Raw genomic sequence first — 20,617 nt, 5'->3', positions numbered from 1 at the left:
GGCTCTCTCCCACTCTAACCTCTTTTTTTTTTCCTTTCCCCTCCCCCATGAGTTTCTGTTAAGTTTCTCAGGATCCACCTAAGACTGAACACATATGGTATCTGTCTTTCTCTGTATGGCTTATTTCACTTAGCATCACACTCTCCAGTTCCATCCACATTGCTACAAAGGGCCATATTTCATTCTTTCTCATTGCCACTTAGTACTCCATTGTGTATATAAACAACAATTTCTTTATCCATTCATCAGTTGATGGACATTTAGGCTTTTTCCACAATTTGGCTATTGTTGAGAGTGCTGCTATAAACGTTGGGGTACAAGTGTCCCTATGCATCAGTACTCCTGTATCCCTTGGGTAAATTCCCAGGAGTGCTACTGCTGGGTCATAGGGTAGGTCTATTTTTAATTTTTTGAGGAACCTCCACACTGCTTTCCAGAGTGGCTGCACCAGTTTGCATTCCCACCAACAGTGCAAGAGGGTTCCCGTTTCTCCACATCCTCGCCAGCATCTATAGTCTCCTGATTTGTTCATTTTGGCCACTTTGACTGGCGTGAGGTGATAGCTGAGTGTGGTTTTGATTTGTATTTCCCTGATGAGGAGCGACGTTGAGCATCTTTTCATATGCCTGTTGGCCATCCAGATGTCTTCTTTAGAGAAGTGTCTATTCATGTTTTCTGCCCATTTCTTCACTGGATTATTTGTTTTTTGGGTGTGCAGTTTGGTGAGCTCTTTATAGATTTTGGATACTAGCCCTTTGTCCGATATGTCATTTGCAAATATCTTTTCCCATTCCGTTGGTTGCCTTTTACTTTTGTTGATTGTTTCCTTTGCAGTGGAAAGCTTTTTATCTTCATGAGGTCCCAATAGTTCATTTTTGCTTTTAATTCCCTTGCCTTTGGGGATGTGTCAAGTAAGAGATTGCTACGGCTGAGGTCAGAGAGGTCTTTTCCTGTTTTCTCCTCTAGGGTTTTGATGGTTTCCTGTCTCACATTCAGGTCCTTTATCCATTTTGAGTTTATTTTTGTGAATGGTGTGAGAAAGTGGTCTAGTTTCAACCTTCTGCATGTTGCTGTCCAGTTCTCCCAGCACCATTTGTTAAAGAGACTGTCTTTTTTCCATTGGATGTTCTTTCCTGCTTTGTCAAAGGTTAGTTGGCCATACGTTTGTGGCTCTAGTTCTGGGGTTTCTATTCCATTCCATTGGTCTTTGTGTCTGTTTTTGTGCCAATACCATGCTGTCTTGATGATGACAGCTTTGTAGTAGAGGCTAAAGTCTGGGATTGTGATGCCTCCTGCTTTGGTCTACTTCTTCAGAATTACTTGGGTTATTCGGGGCCTTTTGTGGTTCCATATGAATTTTAGGATTGCTTGTTCTAGCTTCAAGAAGAATGCTGGTGCAATTTTGATTGGGATTGCATTGAATGTGTAGATAGCTTTGGGTAGTATTGACATTTTGACAATATTTATTCTTCCAATCCATGAGCATGGAATGTTTTTCCATTTCTTTATATCTTCTTCAATTTCTTTCATATGCTTTCTATAGTTTTCAGCATACAGAATTTTTACATCTTTGGTTAGATTTATTCCTAGGTATTTTATGCTTCTGGGTGCAATTGTGAATGGGATCAGTTTCTTTATTTGTCTTTCTGTTCCTTCATTATTAGTGTATAAGAATGCAACTGATTTCTGTACATTGATTTTGTATCCTGCAACTTTGCTGAATTCCTGTATCAGTTCTAGCAGACTTTTGGTGGAGTCTATCGGATTTTCCATGTATAATACCATGTCATCTGCAAAAAGTGAAAGCTTAACTTCATCTTTGCCAATTTTGATGCCTTTGATTTCCTTTTGTTGTCTGATTGCTGATGCTAGAACTTCCAACACTATGTTAAACAACAGCGGTGAGAATGGACATCCCTGTCGTGTTCCTGATCTCAGGGAAAAAGCTCTCAGTTTTTCCCGGTTGAGGATGATGTTAGCTGTGGGCTTTTCATAAATGGCTTTTATGATGTTTAAGTATGTTCCTTCTATCCCAACTTTCTCGAGGGTTTCTATTAAGAAAGGATGCTGAATTTTGTCGAATGCTTTTTCTGCATCGATTGCTGGTTCTGTATTTAATTTTATAAGGAAACTTCATACTGTTTCCCATAATGGCTGTACCAATTTACAATCCCACCAACAGTGCACAGGGACTCTCTTCTGTCCACATCCTCACCAATACTTACTATCTCTTGTCTTCTTTTCTTTTTCTCTTGTCTTCTTGATGATAGCCATTCTAACAGGTGTGAAGTGATATCTCATTGTGGTTTTGATTTGCATTTCCTTGAGCAGTGCTGTTGAGCATCTTTTCATGTGGGTCATTTGTATGTCTTCTTAAGAAAAATGTCTATTCATTTACTCTGTTCATTTTTTAAATGTTTTATATTTATATATAGAGAGAAAGTGCAGGGGGGATTCAGAGAGAGAGGGAGAATCCCACGCAGGCTCTGCACTGTCAGTGTGGAGACCAATGTAGGGCTCGATCTCACCGTGAAAGGATCACCTGAGCTGAAATCAAGAGTCAAGGTTTAACTGACTGAGCCACCCAAGTGCTCCTCTTCTGTTCATTTTTAATTAGATATTTGGTGTTTTGCCATTGTGTGTTAAAAGTACTTGATATATTTTGGATTTGAACCCTTTAGAGAAATAGGATTTGCAAATATTTTCCTCTTTTCTGTAGAGTGCCCTTTCATTTTGTTGATCTTTTTTTTTTTTTTTTGCTATGCAGAAGCTTTTTAGTTTGATGTAGTCCCACTTATTTTTGCTCCGTTGCTTGTTCTTTTGATGTCATGTCCAAGAAATCATTGCCAGCACCAATTTCCAGGAACTTTTCTATTTTCTTTTAGGAATTTTATGGTTACAGGTCATATGTTTAAGTCCTTAATTTACTTTGAGTTAAATTTTGTGAGTGGTTTAAGATAGGGCCCAGTTTCATTCTTCTGCATGTTTAGTTTTCCCTAAACTATATATTGGAGAGTTTGTCTTTTTCCCCACCAAATATTCTTGGCTTCATTGTAAAATATTAGTTGACAGTAAATGGAAGCATTTATTTTAGGGCTAATTCTGGTCTCTTGGCTTATACCAACACCATACTGTATTGATTACTGTAGCTTTGTAATATAGTTTGAAGGCAAGAAGTGTGATGCCTCCAGCTATGTTCTTTCTCAGAATTACTTTCTGTGTGTGTGAGTGTATGCGAGTGTGTGTGTGTGTGTGTGTGTGTGTGTGTGTGTATGTGTGTGGTTCTGTACACATTTTAGAATTGTTTTTATCTGTATATGTGAAAAAAAAACATTGGAATTTGGAGAGATTGCATTGAATCTATAGAGGTCTTTGGGCAGTATGGACATTTTAACAATCTTAATTCTCTTAAGAAGTTTCTCTTAAGCCATTTGATTGAATTCAATAATATACCCATACTGATGTAGTTGTCATATGCTTTGATTAGAGAAATATGAAATATTCCATTGTTGAAATATTTTGGCTTATAGGGTTATTTGTTGATTGATTCAACTCATTAACAAAAATCAAACTTTGAGTTATCAGTCCTATTCTGAGTGTGGATTGCATGATATTACTGATACCAGTAATACTGGAGACATTAAAGTTGTTACTTTTTCTTTTGTTATACACTCAATTATGTGATAAATCTCAGAGGGTATCATATTACATTATTTCTGATCTGAGAGTGTATTGGTAAGATATAGTTTCTTTCCCACCTTCTTTATCCTAGAAAAATATTAGTAAAATAAGATATATTGATTGGACTAAGAGGAATATCATGTGAATTAGTGGATTAGAATATGGATATGATCGAACAATCAAATAATTTTTATTTTAATCCAAAGGAAAATCTGTCATAGAAACAGCCCATGTTATTTTATTTTTTCTCTTTTTAAAACACATGCTTAGTGTTTCAAATCTAAAGCAGAAAAATAAAGTCAAGTCAGTAAAGATTCAGTAAGTATTATACCTGAATATGGAACTTGACATCACTAGATATCTTGATTTGCTGGTTATTTATATAATCAGTTCAGAACATATAACCTTTGTTGAAAAATATAAATAGTTCATGATGAATTCCTACGGCTTATACACTATTGCTGCCTTTGTACCAGGAAAGGGAGTGGTTCCTTTCTCTCTTTCTTTCTCTATCTCTATCTCCTAAAATATTTGTTTAGATTTAAATCACTTCATTAAAAAACACTTTCTTTTCTGAAAAGAAAAATATACTTGTTGAGTACTTTAGGAAAAACAAAGTGGGATGTAGGTTATGATCAAAATTTAGGTTCTTGGAGATACTTTATTAACTCAGGACTAATATTAAACTATAATTGATAGTGCTTACCTTTGGGTGGAGATTATTTTAAGTTTCTCAAATTCTAACTAAAGCATCTGCCCTTATTTTTTCTAGATACAGAGAAAGGGATAATTTAATAGATTACTTTAATAATAATGTTAATATACTAATATTATAAATGTGGCCTCTTAGAAGGAACTTTCTGATCGTAAAGCACCTATGAGAAGTGGATTTTTTCACATAAGGCACATATTGCTGAATCTTTTCAGTCTTTCAGTTTATTTTCATTGCTTAACTTTTTCAGTGCTCTTATCTGTTCAATGTAGGTAATAATTATTCCCCAGAGTCATTTTGAGGGTGGGACCTAGCACAATTTCTAGTAAATAGCAATTAAAAATCAGAAGCTTATTGGGGCACCTGGGTGCTCCAACTCTTGATTTCAGCTCAGATCATGATCCCATGGACATGGGATCAAGCCCCATGTGTGATTCTGCATGGAGTGTGGAGCCTGCTTAAGATTCTCTCTCTCTCTCTCTCTCTCTCTCTCTCTCTCTTCATACCTCTCTCTCTCTCTCTCTCTCTCTCTCCATACCTCCCTCTCTCTCTCTGCCTCTCTGCCCCACTGATGCACTCTCTTTCTCTCTCTGTCTCTCTCTAAAATAAAATTTTAAAAAATTTAGAAGCTTCTTCATTCCATACTCCCCAGTTCACATATATCTTGGATATACACACAAGTGGGTACAGACATTTCTTTTAAAAAGTAACAAAATATGAATTGGCTTTTAAACACTGAATAAAACAAATCATTTCTAATTAATCATAAATGTAGCATAGAAGAGATTTAAAAACATATCAATAGAATTTCAAGTATACTAAAGAATGTAATGTTGGCATCCCGGATCAGAGAAAGTCCTCAAAGTTGCTCACACTGTTCACAACACCTGGAATGCCTTTGTCTCTCTTGTCTGTCCTTTCTTTCAACCTCGTTGTCCAACCTGACAGATTCCAACTTGTCTTTTGAAGGTTCTGTCAAAAGTCCTCTTCTCTGAGAAGTCTTCCTTGGGGCTCCGACCTACTGTCAGCAGGCACTTCTCCTCCATGCTTTGATTCACCTGTCTCCATATTGTTGTTCTGGTCACAGAATAAACATTTAATAAATGTGAATTCTTCGAACAATTCTGAATCTATTCTGTCTCTGATTCTGCTATATCTTTCATAGAAGGAGCTTTCCAATATTAAGATGTAATGTTTCAGTTTTGAATGCTAATAATAATGTATGATCCACATTCCTTTTTTTTTTTGATTTTGCTTCTAAATAACATCCCTTAGAAAAGCGTATAACGTCGCTTTAAATAAAATTACGTTGGAATATGACATTGTCATGTATTATGGAACGGATGCACTCATGTGAATTCAATAGATAAAGAGCTAAGAATAACTATATATACAGCATTATTTCATAATGAACGCAAATTTGGAATGTAGAACCAATAAAATGTCCCAGAATGTGTTTTTAGTTGATGAACACAGAGTAAGGGAATATTTTTGTTGTAGATAGTGGAAGGATGATTTAGGGCACTTACTGTTTTATTTTTGTATGTCTTGTTTAATTAAATAGGCAGTAATAAAAATTTTAAACATGATAAAAGTTTTCCCAGAAACTGTTGATAGGTCTTCCTGCTGGAAAACATCCACTAAAAAATGTTTATCTCCTGTTTTTCCTATGATTTTATACTACAAGCAGGATTAAGAATTTAGTAAAGAGGAGCGAACTGTAATTATTCAGGAGAACTATTATGAGGGCATTAAATTTAAATTATTTTGAATTTTATATTCTAAAGTTTATAAATTTGACCTCTTTTAAGAGAAATGAAAGAAACAAGGAAATTCCTTTCTCCTGTGTTTAGACATTCCTTTCCTCTCTCCCTCTCTCCCTCCCCTCTTCTCTCTGTAGCTTTTTCATTCAGTTTCTCTTTAAAGAACAATTGCACCAATAGGCTACTTCAAATCAAATTTATGAAGCTAAAAATAGGGTAGTAAAAAGTCTTACATTTTTATTCTTCGAACTAAGAGGTAGTATCATTATGGCATGATTGGGCATGTGCGTGTGCATGAGTGCATGTTTTAAAAGGCTCTAGTTATGCAAAATTTCAAGCTTGATGACTTGAGTATCATTTTATATTGGAAAATATATGCTGAACAGACTTTCTTGTATCTGAAAGGGCAAGGAAATAATTATATTAATTATCTAAAAATAAAACATACATTTTATACCACAGTTCCCAGCTGAAATGAATTACTTGCTAACAGAAGTTAATGTTTAATTGACTAGGTACGAAAAGAGTATGGGAAATGCCTGCGGACGCATTGTTGTAGTGGCAAAAGTACAGAGAGTTCCATTGGCTCAGGGAAAACATCTGGTTCTCGAACTCCTGGACGCTACTCCACGGGCTCACAGGTAACTAGCATTTGTTAATTAAAATGAGATATCTCTTACCTATATTCTGTTACACGTTGCTGTCCTCGATCAGAACTATCTTCTATCCCAAGTGTTTAATACATCCAGTTTGTTGTTGTTGCTGTTGCTCTTGTTTTAGTGTCTCACAAGAACAATTATGACAAAAATTTAAGAAGCCACATTGCAATAAAATTATGAAACTTAGGGTCTCAGTTTGCATGATAATTAATGATTTTAGATTATTCCTAGTTGAATGAATATAGATGGTGAGGAAAGGAATTTGGCACTTTCCCCAAAATTCTAAGAAAGGGACATTTTATATATATGATTCTTAAGTGAATTACCTCTTTTAACCAGGAGAGTAATTCTCTATCACATACTGAAAATATGTACTTATTAAATGGTATGTTTAGTAAAAACAGCCCTAATTCATATTGTATTTATCATGTGGATAAGTTGAATACAGTTCAAAGCTGTGAAGGATACATTAACAGCAGCATTGGCTTAACTGGTCTACCTGTTGCCCTTGGCCCTCCAGCACTCCAGGTAGCAGCTGCATTGACTGTCACCTGGGAAGCTGTAAACTTTTGAGTAACCTGACTGACATTTTTCCCATGCCACAATTTGAGTCCAAAGATTATTATATAGAAATTTCAGCAACTCCAGGATGCTAAAATGAGCCAATCAAATAAGACAGGATTGGGGTGCTTTGCTGGCTCAGTCAGTAAAGCATGAAACTCTTGATCACAGGATTGTGAGTTCAAGTCCCACACTGGGCATGTAGCCTAACTAAATAAAATGATAAAAATAAAAAAATAAAATAAATGCCAAGATTATGTGGGCCATGGGTAAGTTTGAGCTCAGACTAGCAGACTACTATTTTGGAGATTTCCTGATCCAGTGGGAAAAGCAATCATGTTTTCAGGGTTGTCAATTTATTTTTTTTTTCTAAAGAAGGCTTAAATTTAAATTGATAAAGTTGTAAATCAGGAACTTAGTTTTTCTTAACCCTTTCAGCTCAACCTGTGGATCTTCATTTTTTTGTAAATTTGGTAATTTTATATGAAATAAGAAAGATCGCTTTAGTTGTTCTTTGTTTAATGCTTGATTGTCTTGTAAACTTAACAGATTAAATTTACCAACAACTCCATTTTTGTGCTTAGAAAATTAAATATCCTTGGACTGCCTGGGTGGCTCAGTCAGTTAAGCGTCCCAATCTTGATTTCAACTCAGCTCATGATTTCACAGTTCCTGAGATTGAGCCCCATGTTGGGCTCTGTGCTAACAGCACAGAGCCTGCTTGGGATTCTCTCTCCCACTCTTTCTGCCCCTCTCCCACTTATGCTTTCTCTCTTCCTCTCTCTCAAAAGAAATAAACATTAAAAAATAAAGAAAATTAAGTATCATTGACCTTTAAATATCATTTACAAATTTAATATGTCTGATTCATATGTCAGATCGGACAATTATGTACACCTAAGTAGCACTGGAATGACTCTTACTTATAAATGAAAGATAATGCACAATATTTTCATAAAGAAATACTTTCTTCAAACTGATGGAGTTCTCTTTTATGAGTAAAACCACATATTTAATATCAATCTAACATTTGTAACTAAACATTTAAAAGTAACGTGTAACTGTCAAACCTACCCAACTATTAACACTTAAATTAATAACCACAAATTATCATAATGATCGTGAAGCCTCTCCCTACATATAATACACAATCATTAACAGTTTGAATTTTTTTTTATTTCTATACCTTACTGAGGTTACAAAGTTGCAAATTTGGGGGAAACAGATGTATCAATTTAGGTGGGCTGAGATTTCTGAGTGTAGGACTACTAAATACATCAGCCAATTAGAAATCTGAAGTCTCCCGGCACTTGGGTGGCTCAGTCGGTTAAGCGTCCAACTCTTTATTTTGGCTCAGGTCGTGATCTCATGGTTTGTGAAATCAAGCACTGCATTGGGCTCTATCCGTGCTGTCAGTGTGGAGCTTGCTTGGGATTCTCTCTCTCTCTACCTCTCTCTCTCTCTCTCTCTCTCTCTCTGCCCCTCCCCCACCGACTCCCTCTCTGTCTCTATCAAAATAAATAAATAAACGTTTAATAATCTGAGGTCTCACATAATTTTAGGGGTACACGTGGATGATGCTTCTAGCATGAGGCTCTTCTCCACACCTTTACTTTCACACCAATAATCCTTACCTCCCTTTTTGTAATAATCTTTTCCACAACTTTGAAATTGACATTGCTTAGATCCTGTGTGCCATCTAGCTTGATTAGTTCCTACATGCTTTTCATATAACTCAGTTCATCAGCCACCATCTTGTGACATTTGACAAATGTCACTAATGAAACAATCCAACTTGAAAGTTTCACGTATTATGTTACAACAGAGTTATGTAATGTTTAGCAATACTTTTAAGGTCAAAGAGCAATGCAAGTTAACAGAATAACCATAAATTTGCTGTGTGGTAGCCCATGGTTAGAAGTCTCGCCTTGGCATGTATCATCCATGACCAAAAACAAGTTACTAATGTCACTGACCCTCAGTTTTTTCATCTATACAGTGGTAGTAATAATACTTATTTGTTACGTTGTTAGGAAGATTGAGGTAATGTATTCAAAACACTTAAATTGTGAGTACTCAATAAATCGGAGCAGCTATCCCTTATTAGTGTCATTATTACAGAATAGAAAATCAGATATATATTTCAAAGCTGTATCATATTTTTTCTTCACTATTATATTTCTAATATCACAATTCTAGTCCTCCAAAAGAAAAAAACCTTACATTGTTTCCTTATGCTGACTATAATACTAATTCTGATTAACTGACCATCCAACCCTACATAAAGTAATAGTTATTTAAATCATCTTTTCAAGTAAAAATGATAAATGTATTTCATATAAACTATGACCTTCCATAGTCTAAACTACTCATTGATATTTAGGTAAAATCTTGGGACTACGGATGCCTTATCCATGTCAGAAAACTTGTAAAATAGCAATCCCTATATATATATATATATATATATATATATATATATATAATTTTTTTACTAAAAAATATTGAATGCCCTGTATTTAATGGCAGGACAATCTTCTAAGCTCTCAAGTTACAGTGGCTAAAAGACAAATACCTTCCCCTGTGATCTAGAGCTTTCATTCTAATTGTGGAAGATAGAAAACTTATTTAAAAATAAACCAACAGAAAATACCAGATTATAAAAGCTGGTAGAGAGCCAAGTATGGTGATTTGATACAGAAATTCCAGGTGGCTACTTGGATTAAGTGCTGGAAAAAGACTATTTTGGAGGATGATATTGACACCAAGATTCTGAATGACAGGAAGGAAATTCAGGGGAAGAGAATTCCAGGTGAGAGAACATCTAATGCAAAGCCCTTAAGGTAGAGGAGACAAGCAAACTCAGGAATGGAAAGAATGTCATTGACTAAATTGGGTGAAAGTGAATAGGAGATAAGTCAAAGGAGAAGGCTAGACATGGATCAGTAATTGTTTGTAAGAGTATGAAAATTTAGATTTTATTTTGAATACTTTAGAAAGCCAATGAGATGATTTAGAACAGGAAGTGGCAGGAGACCATCCACGTATGACAAAGATCACGTGGCTTCCATGTAGGTAGTGGAGGGGCATTGACTGGCAAGACTAAAAAGTGAAAGCCCTCTCTACCTGTTGCTCCCCCTACCTACATGTTGCTAATAAACACTTACAAAAGCTCTGTAGTACCCAAATCACACAAACAGATATTCACAGCCATATGTATAGAATTGGTTTGTGTTTGTATGTGTTTATAAAAACTATGGACTAAGGTATTATCCTTCATCTTTGACCTTTCTTTAATCTGTCATTTGTTTTCTATTTGTTTTGACTTTTTAGGTATATTTATATTTATCACATGAATTTGAAACATAAACCGTGTATGTAATGTCTATTAAATTATGAAGCATCGTAATAAAATGAATATCTATGAACATCCAACTCAGAAATTGAACATTTTCCATATATGTTGCCTTCTTGAAACCTCTTTTGAATTAGTTCCTGTGCCTCCAACCAGAGAAGACTTCTGTTCTTCATTTCCTTGATGTATTCTAATAGTTTCTCCCCCTCCAAAAAAGATGTTTGGTGTTACTGTTTAAAATCTTTTTTCTAAGTGGTATATTACTATATGTTGTCTTCTGTGACTTGCTCTTTTCACCCCCACATTATCCTAGTTCATTCCATAAACATTTAAGTGTTGTCTCTGTGCTATATAATGTATACTTTTCCTCTGCCTGCAATATTTCACCTTTTTCTCCTAGATCAGGAGCCAGTTGAATGGATTCAAATGTTGGTTTTATCATTTATTACACCTGTGACATTAGACATGCTAATTAAATTCTGAACCTCAATTTCCTAATCACAAAGAGTATTTGCCTCAAGGAACTCTTGTGTGATTTCAGTGAGTGAATAAATGAAAAACACATAGTATATAACCTAGAATTCTAGGTTCTAATTCTAATTCCATAGAATTAATTAAAATACATATTTTACATATAAATACATGTTTTACATATACATACATATAATCTTTTTCTTGTACCACATAGTATTTCAGGGTGGTGATACATCAATAAACAAAAAAGACACAATTTCTGTTTTTTGATAGTCTCAGATCTAATTCAGACATTAGATGTTAAATATTGGACATTACATATAAATATAAGAAATAAATACATTGTAGTTATAGGTCATGTTGTATAACATAATAATGACTATGGGGGGAAAGCAGGGCTAGGTGGGTGGAATACAATTCTAAATAGGATGATCAAGTTAGGTCCGTTCAAGGAGAAAATATTTGAGCAAAAATTTAAAGAGAAGAAGGAGTTATCCATACGTGTATCTGGGGGAAGAACACTTCAGGCCGAGGAAGCAATTGTACCAAGCCTGAGGCAGAAGCATACTTAGCTTGTTAAGGAATGGCAAGAGAACCAGTGTGGGGACTCAGGTTGGGGAGACTAACAGAAGCTGAGATAATGGGGTAGCTCATACAAATGTCGCCTAACAACAATCATAACTTCATCAAATCTGTTAAGAAATCACTTCTTCAGTGCAGTGCTCACAGACTTCCCAGCCAAGGATGTGTCCTTTCATGTGCACTGAAACATTTTGTTTAATTATGTAGTATAACAAACATTAACAAAAGTATACAAAAGATAAGTGTATGCACAGTGATTTAGTACCTCTCCCCAGGTTAAATATTAGAATGTTGGGAGTGCCTCAGAAACCCTTTGGACCTTCTCCATCATTCACCTCAAACATATCCACCATCTTAATTTTTCACGTATTTTGTTTTGCATGTGTGTGATACTTATTCACAGGACATCATCCAGCACATATTCTCTTCTATTTTCTTCCTTTCCTCAGACATCTATGTTGCTGCAGGAAGCTATGTTGATTTTCTGTTTTTCTTATTCTGTATCGTTCTATACATCCATTCTACCACTGACAGTCATTCGGGTTTGTAGTCTTCAGCTATAATAATTAATGGTTCTGTGGAGATTTGTGGGCACATTGTTTACTTTGGCATTTATTTTTCTGGTAATTTGTTATATCTATCACTTACTAACCTAGTAGTTCCACAAAGATAAAGATATTTTTTGTTTGCCTTTTCCCTTTGTATTTTCTGGAGTAGCATTTGGTATGCAGTAGAGGGTAGTTAATATTTTTAATTTTTTTATTGTTTATTATTGGGGGGGGGGGGGGAGAGAGACATAAAGCAAGCGGGAAAATGGCAGAGAGAGAGGGAGACACAGAATAGGAAGCAGGCTCCAGGCTCTGAGCTTTCAGCACAGAGCCCAATGTGGGACTCTAACTCACAAGATCATGACCTGAGCCGTAGTTTGCCGCCCAACTGACTGAGCCACCCAGGTGCCCCCTAATGAATATTTTTAATTAATTAAATGACAAATAGAAACAAATGTGAGAGAATTGTCCCCAGTATTTCAGTTTGAAGTTTTTAAGTATGTTTCAATAGAAAGTGTTTAAGTGCTGAGGATCTATAATCCTGCACCAGTTTTCTTATTCTTTTCTTTCTTTCTTCCTTTCTTTCTTTCTTTTTCTTTCTTTCTTTCTTTCTTTCTTTCTCTCTCTCTCTCTCTCTCTCTCTCTCTCTAAGTAGGCATGAGCTTGAACTCATGACCTTGAAATCAAGAGTCAAGTGCTCTACTCAGTGAGCCACTCAGGCACCTCTCTTATTCTTTTATTTACTAGTTTTGTTCTGTGTGTGTGTGTGTGTGTGTGTGTGTGTGGTGTCTATGTGTGTTTCTTTGTGTGTGGTTGCTGACCTATAAAACAATATACACAATGTAGAAATGCCCCAAGATTTATAAAACCAATTGTCTAATATTTTAAGTTTAGGTACTCCTCTTATTCACGGTGTTCAAATATATTCAGAACATAACCCATTTGTGAGCTTGGTTTTACCACTACCATGACTAGGAGTAATAGTTCTTAAAACTATTCATCCTTGGAAAAACTGAAAATATTTTGTTTCCTCATCACAGGATTAATACTTTTTTGATCCCTAACTCAATAAAATAGCAAAACAATAAAGTAGAAAAAAATCCACCTCCCAATAATAGACAAATATTACACTGCTTCATTTATCTGGCACTTAGAAAACTGAATTTGAGAATATAAATAATGATGTAAGAATTTTCAGTTCTCTATAAATTACCTACTGTGAAGAAATGAATAGGGTGAACTGACTTCCTTTATCTCCTTTGAGAGAAGGAAAAGTCAAAATCATATATAACCTGTGAAATTACACTGATCTTACAAAATTTATGGAAAATATTGAGTTTAGTCGCATTTTAATAATACTCTATTCTTTTCTTACTAACTTTTTCTTTCTTGCAAGTTCCTGAATTCTTGAACTAAATCTTTTGTTAATAAAACTGACAATTTAATACATATTTAAATATCCATTCCCATAAAAGTTACAATGAAAATAATTGTTTCACTCTGGAAACTGAAATTATTAAAATTCTAACTGTCTAGAGGACACTTCCATATACCTTCAACATGTTTCAATTGGTATAGTACATTATATTTATTGCTTTTTCAGTTACAATTATTTTTGGTATAAGCATTTCGGAATACACTTAATGAGAACCGATTATTGTCATTAATTTAGTTTCTGATATTCTTATGCTACCATACTGCAAGCATGTAAAAGTTACACATTTGCCAGATGCCGGACCAAAGGTCTCGTATAACTACGACAGAAAGAAACAGAACGATTTGTGTGAAACTTCACTGCCTGGTGAGTTCATTTCCTTTTGTGCCTTTACCCCATCCAGAGCCGAATTCGTAGAATGTGGAATGACACGGTCCGAAAGCAGTCGGAGTCTTCCTTCATTACTGGAGACATAAACAGTTCAGCGTCACTCAACAGAGGTAAGTAGAAATGATTTTTCCTATTTAGTACATTTCTGATTACTTTATGAAGTTCTTAAATGCATTGGTTTTTTTTTTTCTTTTTTTTTTCTTTTCGGAACTTCTGGACCTTGTTCCAAGTGATAGGAATATTGCAAAGATATAAAACCTGGCTGAGTGTAACAGTGTGTTCCATTATTCATAAGCCTTTTGTTTTTTGAATCTTGAGTTTTCAGGAAATCTTTTCTGAAAGGAAGTTAGAAAATGAGAACTTTCCTTTTCTAGTCATCTGCCACTTTAATAAACTGGTGAGCTGTCAGGCCTCATTGGAAGCAGTGAAAATGGGCAATTATGTGGCTATATAGTCTGCTAAGCATCATAGAGTTCCACATTGTCCCAGGCATAGAGCAATTTCATAGTCTTTGTGGAAGTAAAAATATACTGTCTAATACATATTTGAGACAACCTGTATATTTGGGGTAAAAATCGCATCTGATCTTAGTATCTACAAAATTATCCAGCATATTTAAAGATCTAAGAGAAAAATATATATATACATATATTATGATTTGTGTGTGTGTGTGTGTGTGTGTGTGTGCGCTTCTGGTTATCATGTGCCTAGGGCATCAATTTAGACTTTGAAAGTGAAGTTTCCTTAAGCTACTATTTTGTTTGTAGTTGATTTTTTTTTATTCTTCTCTGTCTTTCCGACTCCTTCTTTCCCTCCTTCCCTCCCTCTTATTCAGTGTATGTGTGTGTTGGGGGCGGGGGTGATTAAAATTAAATCAACTCCAGTCAAAATGAGTAAATGCTATGTTTGTCTAGAGCTAGAGGACACTGTAGACATTGCTGGGGAATACTTAGAGTATAGTTTTATCTGGAAAGGTGGAATTTGCATAAGCCTATTCCAGTGTCCTAACAGATATTTTTGATACATATATTAAGTATATATTGAGTTCACATATATTGAGTACAACATTGTTTTTTTCCTTATCCCCGGACTAGGATTATTAGTTGGTTTTAAACCTGCTTCCGTTAGCTTTTTGTTACATTAAATGCTACTTAGAAACAAACAATTAACAATCATGGTTATGATTCAGAAAAATTTAGATCCTGGTGTGGCTCTTAATTACTTTTACTCAATTAATTTGCATCTTATTTACATAAAAGAAGTTGGGACTAATAGTGTCCAAGTTGAACCTGATACAGGGACCCATGTTATATGTAATCTTAATATGTTATTTGGGGCAGTGATATAACAACTATAACCTAATAATGATATTACATTTTCTCTGTCACTTCTGCCTGAGTAGGAATAGTGAGTGCAATTATTCCTCCAAAAAATACCTTTTTGTATTTTGTTTCTTTATTAATCTGTTTTTATTTGCTAGATTTTGATTTACATATTATCATCTAAATATTCTTTTTCAAGTTTTATTTTAATGGTTAGTTTGTGAAAATTTATTTTAATATGAATACTCTAACTTAAGACATACTTTCAAATCATACAATGCAGATTACTTACAGATGCCTTCAACATTTAGGAACTAATTTGCTTTCATAGTGGCAGACTTTGTTTATTGCCTAATCCCACAGATGGAAAATTTACAGTATGTTACTAGAAAGAAAGCTACCCTTATGAATAGGATTTATTATTAGAAGTATCTTGCATCTAATGATCACAGTAACCATAGAACAATTGTTGTTTCAACAAAAGATGAGATCATGTATTCTAATGATGTACTGTTTATTTGCCTACCGCGAAGATGGTTAAAATATGTAAAATTATTATGTTGTCTAGCATTATGATCTAAATTTATATAAAGATTGTAAGGTATGTGACTTTACTAAAAATTGTTTTAAATGGACATGTTTTCATGACCTTGATTTTCAGGTCAATCACAAATAACATTCTGTACCTTTTTAGTCCCTTCTAACGAATTTCATCAACTTGGAATATGTAATTATGTGGATGACTGGGTCAGTTTGAAGTATATTTAAAGGAAATAATATTTTATACTGACCGATCATATGTTTAAATCTGGTTGCAAAATCTTTAGTTTTAAAAGTATTTCTTAAAGTTACTCTTGAAGAATGGTATAAAATTTCTTGTGACACCCAATAAGTTATTCTAATGTTGACTTTGGGGAGGGGGTTAAATTGAATTTATAATTTGAAGTGTGTCCAGCCAGTGATCTCTTCCTTCAGGATATATATTCTTCCTCTCACTCAGTGACTTTAATGGTGGTAGACATCAGAGTGATCTTCTTGATTTCCCACATTAATTCCCCATTCCCCCAAGTCAGAAACTCATTTTATTCTCATCTCATTTTTTTTTGTCTTAGATGCCTGGAGTACTTTAAAATGTTATTTCTTCATAGTATATCTCTGAAGATCATCTTTAACCTCCTTCTTTAATCTTGTCTTATTTCCCAGGGTCCTATCTTCCCTGCATTCAGGCGTGTGTATCATATTTAGGTAGGTGGAATCCAAGATTCACCTTTCCAGATAAACCCTTCAGCCACCTCAGCAACATAATTGTTCACCATTATTTAATCGAAAGATTATATTCTCTATTAAATAAAAGTTCTAGGCACTGCATCTTTGCATCTTCATATATTCTAACTTCCCATTCATTCTTAGTTTCTTACCAGCTGGCAATTTTTTGTTAATTTAAACCCCATTTTCCTTTCTTTCCAAGTCAGTTATATTAAATTTCTTATTTTTGTCTTTAGAACAGTTCTGGCCCTTGAAGACTACAAGAAGTTGTCTAAAAGCTAGTCCTATTTTTTTACTTTAGGTTTTCTTTTGTATTCATACCACTGCTCAATTCATCAAAAGAATAATTATTTTATAATTCTGTATGTCTTACCATCTATTCTTCCAAACAGGAATTCATCATTATCATCTTTGGGATCCATTAAGAGTAAAACATCAACCATGCAGTACAGAACTCTTTCTCAAGGGTTTTTATTTTTTCAAACCATCTTTAATATTCTGTTCTTGCACCAACTTGTTATATCCTATGTATCAGATTACCTGCCTAGATTTTCCAGTGTGATCAACTTGATTACCATTGGGATTTTATTCCTTAGAATCATGCAAAACCTTGGAAGATTTATGGATAATTTTCAGTTCATGTAATCATTCTTATATATTCTCTTTGGAATTTTGTTATTTGGTCACCTCATCTCTTTAAAACCTTCCATTACATTTGTCCTTTGAATATGTATACTCATGAAGGGGTTTTTGCAAAGGTTCCCTGTGCGTTTTAAGATATATTTTCTGCTTCTGGCTTGTTTGCTACAATGCTACTCACTCATAAATTAAGAATTCCTTGAGGCCGGTACCCCAGGGCAACTATCAAGTTAATTTCCCTGATGCCACTGCCTACACAGTTTGAAGGAGCTTTCAAGAGCATTAATGTGGTAGTTGAGTATAAAAAGTTTTAAAGAAGTTTAACTCTGATCCAAACTCAAGATTTTACAAATGCCACAGGAGGGTTCATTTATTTGTTCATTTAAATATTTACTATTCGTTCATATCTTGAAGTCAGGCCTCAATCCCTGAGCCTCCCCCAGGTGTATTAGAAATCTCACCCAACTTTCCAGTAGCTCCAACTTCCCAGTAGTGATAGAAACAATATGTAGCTAGAGTAATCTTCTACTCATATCTCCTACCCACAATCTCTACTGGCCAAACCTTGCCCTGAATGAGTTAGACCATCAATGCCTCTGAAACTTGAGTTTAATCATAAAATGAAGCATTTCTGAGAAATTGCTCTGCTAGTTCAGTTAATGGTTAAACATTTCCTCTCTTTTTATACATCTGTATAGAAATTGGGGTATTTTCTGAAATTAGATTTTATTAGGCTTTATCTCATTGTGAATAATATAATTGCATTTCCCATTTTCTTTTTATTTCATTAGTTGAGTTGACATCAGAAATTTCAGTTTAAAATCTAGTTTTGCTAGATAGCTGCTACCAATATGATGTTGTATGAATTATGACAAGTGTCCCATGCCCACCCCTCCTCAGCTGTGGAGTTATTACAAAAATGTAACCCATTGTAGTGGCAGGATTAGCAAAAAGGCATTTCTTCTTTTGAAACAATAGCTTGACTAGCAAAGGTGGATTTTTATTTCCCCCTACCTCCCACCCTCTGTCTTATCAACCTCCCACAGAAATTAATGCAATTTAGATTTTTAGACATGGAGATCTGACTGGTAAAGCTAGATTTATTTAAGCCAAATCTATGTGTTGTATGACTGAAAACTGTCTCTTTTGTAGATGTCCAGCACTTATTTATTAATGTTGATGGGATTCTCCATTCAAGGTTCAGATTCATATTAATCTACACATGCATTCTCAGTAAATTTATGTAATCAGTACAATTATGATGGCCTACGACGATCTTTTCATCAATTTTAGGGGTAAATCTTGGCTCTCAGTGGCACAACGACCTCCTGAAAGGCATCACCTGTTAGGGACATTGTTGATACAAAGGGGGAAAGCATCATCAAATAGACATTTGCAAATTGTTGACTTACTCATTGTAGTTTTCATAGTAGTTTTGAGAATGGAGTTTCAATCCGGTGATGTTTGGTAAATTGCTTATTTTCTCAGTGTCTATGCAATAAGGATATAAATAGCACCCTCTTCACAGGGACCTTGACAGGACCAAGTGAGTTTACATATGTTAATTCCTTACTACAGTGCCTGGAACACAAGTACTATTATCATTATTTTTTTCAGAAGTTCACTTATATCTTCTAACAAATGAAAACTGATCCTTGTCAGTGCTCTGAGATAATTAGATATTAAAATTCATCATTCACTACTGAAGGTTTTCTTTCCCCTTTTTTTTCTAGTAATAGGTAGTCGGAATACAGTAGTTACCTGAATGCCAAGTAAAAGAAATAATAATTTATCTAAAGTGGTGCTACCCTTGAGGCTAAAAAAAAGAGATAAACTAATAACACTGAATTGTCTATTCTAAATTAGAAGTTAAATGCACATTACATCTGCCTAGTTGTGCTTTCCACTTTTGATTTGTAACCATATTTTAGCATTGAAGCAATAAAGGTAAAATATTTCTTCTCCCTACCTTAGATAATAAAATAAGCAAACACTGTCTTCTCTTTCCTCCAAGCCCCATCCTGCCCTTCAGAAGTTTAGAGAACACTAGTTCAATTCAAACAGTCCTGCTAAATAACCAGTGGTGTAGCAGAGCAGGGATGTGACTCATTCCCATTTTAAAACTCATGTCTTCTCAGAGCCTGTATTGTCTTTCCCGGGAGGTTGGTCACTGAGGCAGAAGAAACTTCACAATAAATCACCTGTCACCTCGTTAATATTCCGGCTTTTCAACTTGTTTTGCTTTTGTGTTTTTAAAGAAAAATGCAAATGAAGATGTGTAAGTGGTGTTTCACAGCAATTAATGATTTCTATAAATTAAAGCGTACTAGGGTGAAACCCTCATACTCATTCACTGCACTTTATTAATGTCAGTAAATAAAATTTGGCTTATATGCATAAAATTTGTCATATTTCTCAAAAGCCTTGATGCTTTGAAGGATTATAAAATTGTTTGTAAACATTAACCAGATCCTGCTATAACTTGACATCTATTTGAGGAATTTGCAAAAGAGTCAAATGATGTGCATAGCTAAGAAATCAGAGTAGAACCTGTATAACAAATTACTTTTTGTTATGAATAAGCATTATGATATTATGAGTACAAATATAAGTATATATGACATGGATAAAGTTTTCATATGAAATTCACATTACATTTATATCTAGTATTTTTTGACATTTACATTCTTCATTTGTAAATGAGGCAACATTGCTTCCTGTGTTAATTCCTTTCTTTTATACATGTCATCAATAAAGACATAATCAGAAAATGTACAAAAAATAAGGAAATCTTCTGTGTTAGGAAAATCAGTTTAATAACACAAAAGTAAAATAGTTACAGGTTGTAAAAGTGAAATGCTATGTCAAATAGATAAGTAAACAATGCTATTAGTATCTTGATTCCGAACTCAAGGAGACCAAATAACTTTCAGAATAAATTCTCCATTACAAAATTAAGCATATTAAATATTGATTTCTACACAATTGGGGCAAATATTCTTGCTATAAATTGTTGGTAGGAACTGAAAAAGAAGACTTTTAAAATGCTTGTCCAGTGAGTCCTTCTTATGCTTTGCTTTTAAATTTGTCTCTTTGATGTAAATCATTTCAATCGTAGCCATCCAGCCTCTCACAATCAACTCTACAGTAGCAAAAATGGTTTGTATTTTACTACTATTACAACTACTACTATTATTATTATTATTGTAGCTTTTATAGATCCCTTCACAAAG

General features: G+C 34.4%; 1 protein-coding gene across 23 annotated transcripts in view; it reads left to right on the top strand.

Annotated features, from left to right (window-relative positions):
* The window catches only part of ADGRL3 (adhesion G protein-coupled receptor L3), an 827,855-nt gene that overhangs the window by 779,543 nt on the left and 27,695 nt on the right, over positions 1-20,617 (top strand). For all 23 annotated transcript variants that reach the window (XM_043572585.1, XM_043572597.1, XM_043572586.1 and 20 more), the window contains 2 exons: positions 6,672-6,797; positions 14,171-14,267. In XM_043572585.1, coding sequence (XP_043428520.1) covers positions 6,672-6,797; positions 14,171-14,267 — 223 coding nt within the window. The remainder of the gene's footprint in view (positions 1-6,671; positions 6,798-14,170; positions 14,268-20,617) is intronic.

The sequence above is a fragment of the Prionailurus bengalensis genome, chromosome B1, assembly GCF_016509475.1.
Source record: "Prionailurus bengalensis isolate Pbe53 chromosome B1, Fcat_Pben_1.1_paternal_pri, whole genome shotgun sequence".
Lineage (NCBI taxonomy): Eukaryota > Metazoa > Chordata > Mammalia > Carnivora > Felidae > Prionailurus > Prionailurus bengalensis.
The sequence above is the reverse complement of the archived record's forward strand: the minus strand, read 5'-3'. Positions and strand labels throughout refer to the sequence as shown.